The 8,420-nt window shown below is 54.6% G+C and overlaps 1 protein-coding gene across 1 annotated transcript in view; it reads left to right on the top strand.

Moving 5' to 3' along the window:
• The first annotated feature begins 255 nt into the window (after window positions 1-255).
• Window positions 256-8,420, top strand: part of TET3 (tet methylcytosine dioxygenase 3) — a 110,252-nt gene continuing 102,087 nt past the window's right edge. Inside the window, exons 1-2 of the mRNA XM_070476046.1 lie at window positions 256-489; window positions 1,290-2,016. Of these exons, the coding sequence (XP_070332147.1) occupies window positions 1,714-2,016 (303 nt within the window). The 5' untranslated portion in view covers window positions 256-489; window positions 1,290-1,713. The remainder of the gene's footprint in view (window positions 490-1,289; window positions 2,017-8,420) is intronic.

Genomic DNA, 8,420 nt, shown 5'->3' with positions numbered 1-8,420 from the left:
CGGGGGAGGGGAGGTACTGCAGGTGCAAAGGCGCGGCGTCCGGCCCGGGCCCTGCCCCCATCCGCTCCAGGACCGCCCGCGCCGTCCCCTCCCCCTCCACGGAACTCCCCCCCTCGCGCAGCCCCGAGCCCGGCGGAGGGGGCGGCGGCGGGGCCGGCGGGGCTCGGCGGGGCCGCACGTGCGCGCCCTCCCGGGCGGGGGAGTCCCCGGGCGAGCACGTGCCGCGGCGCGCGGGGGGCGGGGAGTCCCGCGGACGCCTTCATTGCTGCTGCTGCTGCTGCCGCCGCGGCCGCCGCTGCCTCTTCCTTCCTCCTGCGCCGTCCCCTCATCGGCCCGGGCGGGGGGCTCCGTGCGCCGAGCTCGGTCGGCCAGGCGCTCCAGGAGGCGGGCGCCCCAGGCGGCGGCGGCGGCGGCCGCGACGGTGGTGGCGGCGGCGCGGGCCGGGAAACTTTGCCCCTTTGTGCGCTCCGCCCCGGAGGCGGCGGGCAGGTCGGTGCAGTCGGTGCCTTTCCGGCTCCGGGGTGGGGGAGGGGAGGCCGGTGGGGGGGCCCGCAGGGGAGGGGACGGTCCGGGGCGGGGGGCCCGCTACTTTGTTGCGGGAGACGAGGCGGGGGTGCTGCGGGTCACAGCTTAGCGGAGCCGGGCGGGGGCGGCGGGGCGGGGCGGGGGCTGCGGAGCCGCCGAAGCCGAGCGGCCGAGGCCCCAGAACAAAGGAGCCCGAGCGGCTGCGCGCGCGCGGCCGGGCCTGAGCCGGAGCGCGCCCCCTTCCCCGCGCCCCCTCGTTGGAGCGGGCCGCCCTCCAGGGTCCGGCCCGCTGGCGGGGCGGCCGGCGCGGGCTACCCAGGGCGCGCCCCACTCCAGGCCGCCTCAGTGCCCGGGGCGCCCGGGCAGCCCCGCCGAGTGAAGCTCTCGGCAAACTTTATTTTGAAAGCTGTGCTCCCTTGGGGAAGGCCCAGCGACCTCCAGTGAGGGGCGTGTGGGAATTTTGGCAAAACTCTCCCAAGCCCGTGGGGCTGGGGAAAAGGACAACTTTCTTAGACATCTCTCCTTGACCGCCCCATAGATTCGCCGTCCAGGTTTCCTTAACACCACGTCAGGCCCTCGTCCCTCTCCATCAGGGAGCGGGTGCCAGTGCGCCCTGCCAGAGGTTCTGGACACAATTTCATGAGAGCAAGCCCGTTCTCTTCCCCCAGCTTCTCTTTTCCCAGAAGCAGGAAGAGGTAACAGGAAGAGTGAAAGTTGTCCCCCAGCCCCGAGTGATGCGCTTCCCCTTTCTGTCTCTTTTCCAGGCTGCGCGCTGCCTTCTCCATCATTCTGACCCGGGAGAGGAAAAGCCAGAGGAGAACCTCCTCACCCTCCCCTGCCCCCGCCACACACCCACCTGCTCACCTCATGCCTGGGTCCAGGGTGGGTGAGGGTGAAGAGCCCACCCAGCCAAGATGACCCCTTCTCTGGGGACCGCCGCTGATGTCCTCCCCCCGATCCCGGGCCCCGGCAGGTGGGAGAGTGGCCCCCAACTGAGTCCTGTCAGACTGCTGGAGAGGAGGTGAAGCGGGGTTGAGAAGAGGTGCCCGTCTCGCAGCCTGGAGCTACTTGCCTTCGCTCTGTAGATTTTGACTGCTTTAGGAAGAAGGACTTGGTGGTGGCCTTTGCAGGCAGGAAGCTGGACTGTGGCTCTGCCCCAGCACCTATGCCCCCACCTCTGGCAACGTCATGAGTCAGTTTCAGGTGCCCCTGGCAGTCCAGCCGGACCTGCCAGGCCTTTATGACTTCCCTCAGGGCCAGGTGATGGTAGCGGGCTACCAGGGGCCTGGGCTTCCAGTGGCCGGGAGTGAACCCCAACTCCGAGGGGGTGGAGATGGGCGGAAGAAGCGGAAACGGTGTGGTACTTGTGAGCCCTGCCGGCGGCTGGAAAACTGTGGGGCTTGCACCAGCTGTACCAACCGCCGCACACACCAAATCTGCAAACTGCGCAAGTGTGAGGTGCTGAAGAAAAAAGCGGGGCTTCTCAAGGAGGTAAGCTGGGTCTTGCTTGACAGCCCTGTTCCTTCCTTGAGGGTGCTGCATTCACAAGAGTCTTGCTGAAGACCCTTAAGCCTATTCTCCTGTTTTGATCCTCCTGGTCCAACTTTGAGTTGGGCTGTGAATAGGAGAGTAGCTGTCTTTAGAAGATGGTTTGGGCTAGTTTGCCGCGCTTACAATTGGTGGGAGGGTAACCGGGTTGCACAGGGCTTTGATCTAGCACTCTCATCCCTGATGCTTGCATTTGACATGGGACAATGGTATCCAGCTTTATCTTTAGAAGTTTTTTGTCTACTTGAAGCTTCAGATATATTTCAAGGTCATGCTAATGCTTGGGTGATCTGGGAGTGATGGTGTCAGGTAAGGGTTGGAGGCTGATGCTTTGGGAAGGAAAAATTTGGAGTGACAGGATGGTCTTATGCTGCCCTGATGGAGTGGGATGTTTCTTTCCCTAAATCTTTTTTTGGGTGCCATGCTTTTGGGGATGGTAACTAAAAATGTTTGGGAATTTAATGAGAACCCCGTGGTTTGAGTTCCCCTGCTAGACAGTACTTCTTGAGGTCAAGGACTTTTTATGCCTTGTGTTCTTAGGACCTGGCTCAGTTCCTTGGTGTGTAGGAAGCCCTCAGATGCTAATTGAATGAATGAATGAATGATGTGTGTTTGAGACGCTGTCAACCCCAGGAAGGAGTACTCCCTTAATTGGGAGTTGGGAGGGCAAGGGAGGGGAGGAGGAGTTGGAATGAGAACAGAGAGGAGAGAGGGAGGCGGTGGCACCGCACTGGCCGCCTTGCCTTTACGTGCTGGTGGTGGGTTGCCGGCCGTGAGGCTGGTGGCAGCCGTAACAGCAGAGAGTTGGCAGAAGTAGGGACGAGCGAAGTGAAGCAGCTTGGGAGGAGCGGTGTAGCGGCCGAGGTCGCTCCAGGCAGCGGGACTCGCGCTGGACAGAGACCGGGGCCTGCGCTGTCTGTGGGGCTTCCCCGCTTTGCCACTGATTTGTCCAAGGGCTCGGACGGCTCAGGTCCCCTCCCTGAGTGTGTCTTCTCCCTGGGGACGTGGAGGGGCTGTGCTTCTTGGCCTTTGAAGCCCTTTCCAGCTGAGCTGGAAACCTCTGTGCTTCTGGGAGCCGGGGCACCTGTGGCTTCTGATGGGCTGGCGCCTCGCACTTGGGATTTCCCTGACCGCTGAGTTCAGAGCTGTGCCGCCAGTTTGGTGGGGCCATGGTCTTGTGGCTGGGAAGAAGGATCCAAGTGTTTTGGTCAGGAAAGTGGCCGTTGCTGGGATGTTTCTGCCGCTTCTTTCCTTCTCCTGTCTGCTCCCTGTGGAAGCTGCATATCACGGTCCAGGGACGGCGGATGGATGCCCTGTTTCCCCAGTCTAAGGTTAAAGCAGACATCTGGATCACATCTGTAGCTCCCCACCCCAGCCTGGGAGACTGTGTGCCGCCCCTTTATGTTGCTGCTGTTTACGGGGGAGTTGGTATCCTGCTGGCCCAGTGCCCTGTGGGTCATTTCTGAAAGCGGGGGTGGGACCAGGGGTAGGCTTCACTCCTGGGCACGAGAGCTCCTGTTTCGGTATAAGGAGGACATGCCCCATCTACTCTGTAAGGCTTGGTTCCTTTGCTTGCTTCCCTCTAGGGTTTATCTCCTCCTTTTCTGCCTTCCTCTCACTCCATTCCTCTCAAACCCTAGGGGGATGAGCTTTCTGGGCTGGATGTTCCTCGAATGCGTGGCTCTTGTGAACCATGTTTAAGTTCTTCTTTTGGCAACAAGTAGGTGCACCTGAGTGGAAGGGGCTGGGAGTGTAGCCAGGGGCCTGTCATCCTTGTGTGTAAGCTGCTGCCCTGGGTTACCAGTGGTCGCGCTTAAGAGAGGAGGAATCTGGCGTGGCTGAAGCTTAGAGTCAAGCCCCTGGATGTCTGCGTCCCTGTGGACCTTGCATAGCCGGCTGCCTCTCAAGGCCCCCGGGACTGGGGAGAAGGCAGCTGGTGCCCCGTGGTCCCCCCAGACAGAGGGTCCGGACCAGTGCTGCCTCTGACAAGTTCTCTGGGTTTCTGCTGAAGCCATGAAAAGCGGACATTGGAGTGAGCTTTGTCTGAAAGCTAACTTTGACTGAAAGAGCAGAACTTTGTTTTAGGGATAGGTACTTTCTACTTTTTGATGTTTGAAAATATACTTTCTTTTATGGAATAGAAGTGTTGATAGAAAATAGATCTATTTTTTTTTCCTAAAAAAGAGTCTTTTCTTGGCAAAATACAGAATAGTAACTAGTGTCTCTCACCATAATTTTTTTTTAATTGGTCTGTGAAGGCTAAGAGCGTGGGAACCACTGTCCAGGCAACACTCTGTTTGACAAATGTATCGCTGGCAGAGCTGACAGGCCCTCTAGGCTGTTCCGGAGTGAGAGCCCAGGGAACCAACCCGGCATTTATAGCCCCTGGGGGAATGCTGGGACCTTCACCACCAGGTCCGAGCAGCCTTGTAAAAGATGGGACGTGTCCCAGGATCTGGGAGGTTGGGAAAGGAGGAAACCTATCCCTTGGAAATAGAACTTTAGATCTTAGCCCCTGCTCTTCAGGTGGGACAAGACAGAGCATCCCAGGAGCCTCCTGGGGGTCAGGCCCTCCCCTTGCATCCGTGCTTCTGTCTCCTCTTTGGGCATCCTTTCTTCACGTCCATCCTGTCCCCACCTCCTCCAGCTTCCTTTGGGACTTCCTCAGAGCTGTCTGCTGACAGCTGCTTTGTGTCATCCTGTAAGAGGGGGAACATTATCTCGATTTTCTTGTCTTCTTCCCTGCTCCTCACTGTTTTACCCAGTGTGGGTAGGTGGTGCTACAAAGCCCCTCTAGTCAGAGACATTCCACATTTTAATACTAGAGGCGGCTCCCAGGCCTGTTCCTGTCCACCACAGAGGTAAGTGACCACACTCCTCTGGGCCCTAAGGAGAGGTGACATGCCTGAAGGAGTTCATTTCTGCAGCGGTGGTCTTCCTCCCTGGTTGCAGAAGGATTTAGACCCTAGGCTGATGTCGGAGGCTGTTTGACTTCCATATCCTCTTTACCTGAGTGGTGGCTTGTAGCACAGTGAAGATGGGTGATTAGAAAAGTAGGATTTGGTGAGTGTGGAGATGCAGAGCCCAAAGTAAGTACTGTGCTGCTTAGTCTCTTGAGCATTGCTTTTTTCCCCTCACATGTCAGATGGAGTAACCCTTCTTTGTGAGGATTAATTGAGATAAAACATGCAGAATGTCTAGTACATGGTAGGTAATCAGTGCCTGGTGACAAAACGTTCCTAGAACGTCTAGAAGAGAATTAATCCTTATGCATAAAAATTGTGTATGTTAGTCTCTGAGCTGTAATTGTTAATTAAATGTTTATTTCAAGACATCCCAGCTTACTCACAGAACTGCGGGGCAAGGCAAGAGGAGGGAGGAGTTTGCCAACCTCTTTCCTGGGGGAGGAGGGCTGGACATCCAGGAGCAAGGAGCCGGTGTGGCCCTGGGCCTGACTGAAAAGTTACCCATGGGTGAGGAAAGTGAACGTTTGATAAAGAGGGTAGGAGAAAAACTCCTTGTGGAAAAAACCTTCCTGGAGGTATGTATACATAAGGTTGGAAGCATGATTGAGACTATTGTGGGTGAGAAATAGAAATATATATGGTGTGTCTAGCCCTCAGCCAAGTGGATTTCATGGAGGAAACAAAGCTCCATGCCCGTGTTGAGAAAAGATACTTTGGAATTTGGGATCTCTCGACAACATCGGAACGCCTGACCAATTCTTGCCTCACCTGCTAGTGGTGCTGTCTTCCTGAAGGTGGAAGCTGTGGGTGGGTGGGGTAGGGGATGCTATCAGGAGGGTAGCAGTTCCCACCAGCAAAGGGAGAATTGATTGGTGAAGTAGAAGTGATGAGACTGGGAGCCCATCTCAGCATTTGTGAGTCCAGGGAGAAGCCTGGGCAAGGAGAGATGTTGACCATAGACTTCAGAAAATTGTTTTTCAGATGTAAACAGTTTTAAACCCCATGGCTACAGACTCTAAAAGGGAAGTTAGCTGGAGGGATAGGATTGCTTTTTAAAAAGAGAATGCTGACTCAGCAGTCCTAAATGGGGCCCTAAGGAGGAAGGTGGTGGAGGTTAAGAGCTGAACCATCTGTGTGGCTGCTTGGGCAGCTGTCTAGTGAGTGCAGATGGTGAAAGATCATGCTTTTTACATGGAAAGGGGGTGCGAGTCATTGGTAGTCTGACCCTTTAAGAAGAATATTAGAGAGTCCAGTGGCCAGAACGTGCTGAGGTGGTGGAAGATGCTCAAGACAGTAAACGTCTTTTATGTGTTCCCAATAAGAACAGAGAAGGAAAGGGCGGTCTTACAGTTTTGGAGCAGAACTGGTGACAGAGAGAAGCCACTGGGTCCCTGTTGTGTCAGGGAGTATAAACTGGAGAAAGTGTAAACCATGGCATGTGTGGTTTTGGAGGGGGAGCCAGCTGCCCTACCTGCATCTGAGGCATCAGCTTCCTACTGCACACCTTCAGGCATGCCCATGGAGCGGCATCGTTGTGGAATTAGATGACGATTGGGAGAGAGCCAGGAGACCAGAGACAGGTAGAAATTTCAATTTTTTCAAAGATATGCTGGAAACTGTAAACCAGTGGCAGCTTTTGACCATCCTAGAGCAGATTTCTAAATCAGTTATTTATTATCTGTGGCTGTGCTGGGGCTTTGTTGCCGCCCGCGGGCTCCTCTCTAGTGGTGGGTGGGGGCTCCTCTCCAGTCGCGATGCTCAGGCTTCTGATCGCAGTGGCTTTTTCTGTTGTGCAGCGCGGGCTCTAGGGCACGTGGGCTCCAGGGCATGTGGGCTCAGTACTTGTGTCGCATGGGCTTAGTTGTTCTGTGGTGTATGGAATCTTCCCAGATCAGGGATCAAACCCCTGTCCCCTGCATTGGCAGGCAGACTGTTAACCACTGTACAACCAGGGAAGTCCTAGAGCAGATTTTTTAAAAGGTGGTTCATGAGATGTAGAAAGACAAACGGTGGGCTTGGGGATCCCTGTGGTTCTCTACAAAGCAACTGAAGTCAAACCAGTGGACCTGGATTTCTGCAAATAAATGGTAGTGCTTCCTTCCTGCTTTATAGATCAGAGGGCTAGTTTTTTATTTAGAGTCATTCTGAAGAGGACACAGGTATAATTACCTTGTTCAGAATTTTTATCAACCAGTGTGGATCAGGGATTCCATGTTGGGATCACCTGGATCCCACTCCCAGGGATTCTGTCAGTAGTTTGATTGTTCTGGGGAGGACTCCAATTGGGCTGGTGCTCCCCAGGTATATCTAATGTGTAGTTAAAGTGGAACTTCTCTGACACAGATGAGAGCTGATTTGATGGGCAGTCACTTGGACGGCAAATTGCTCACCTGACTCTTAGGGGACCTGAATGGATTACAACCGTATTTCCACCTTGCTAATCAGTGGACTGGCAGAATCAGCATCATCTGGGAGCTTGTTAGAAACGCAGATTCTCAGACCTTACATCAGACTTACTGAATGAGAACCTGCACTTTAACCACACTCCCAGGTGATTTGTATGTCCTTGAGAGTTTGAGGAGCCGGTCTGTGGCACTTCTGTGAGTGGAGAAGAGGGTGAGGCATGGAAAAGGGGACAGAAATAAAGTCTTGATGAACACAGGTAAAGTACTCCCGTTGTCAACAAGAGTAGGGAGGGTGACCCAGCCTATTTTTTACCTTGTAGGCCAGGGAGACAAGAACATCTTGAGATTTACTCCATGTTTATTCTTGTTTTTCTGGAGTCCATTTCAGTCTAGTCTTAGTGAGTTATCAGTAACCCCTTTAAGAACATGTGTGTGTCTGTGTGTGTATGAGTGTGTATATTTGTGTGTTCTGAGAACAGTTGCGGAAGGGTTCTCAGAAGATGTTTGCTGCTCAGCAGCCTGACTTGGGACATGGGAGCCCCGTGAGGGAGTAGTAGCTGGTGGTAGTTGTGAATAGCAGGAACACATCCATAGAACTCTGGGTTTCATGGCAGGGCCTGGAGGGTTAGGAGCAGAAGAGATGTGTGCCCTCTCCCTCGGATGTAGGTAGGAGCAGGTGTGATCAGTGGGTAGGTGTGTGGTTGTGGCAGTTGTAGTGGTGATGCAATATTGAAGTTGAATGGTAAAACACGGGTAAAGGAGATTGGGGCAGTCTGGAGCAGTGGGATTTCACAAAACTCAGTGGAATTTAATCCGGGTAAATCCAAAGTCCTGCACGTGTTTTTAAGAAAAAAAGAAATGCACAAGTAAGGCTCCCTGGCTTTCCAGCAGGTAGGAAGAGTTGAAACTCTCAAAAGGTGTGTTGAAAGCCTGTCTCTAGGAGCTCTGTCAAAGTGGGCACACGCAAGGCAACTGA

Source organism: Odocoileus virginianus, chromosome 2 (genome assembly GCF_023699985.2).
Source record: "Odocoileus virginianus isolate 20LAN1187 ecotype Illinois chromosome 2, Ovbor_1.2, whole genome shotgun sequence".
Classification (NCBI taxonomy): domain Eukaryota; kingdom Metazoa; phylum Chordata; class Mammalia; order Artiodactyla; family Cervidae; genus Odocoileus; species Odocoileus virginianus.
This window is presented reverse-complemented; position numbering and strand designations above follow the sequence as displayed.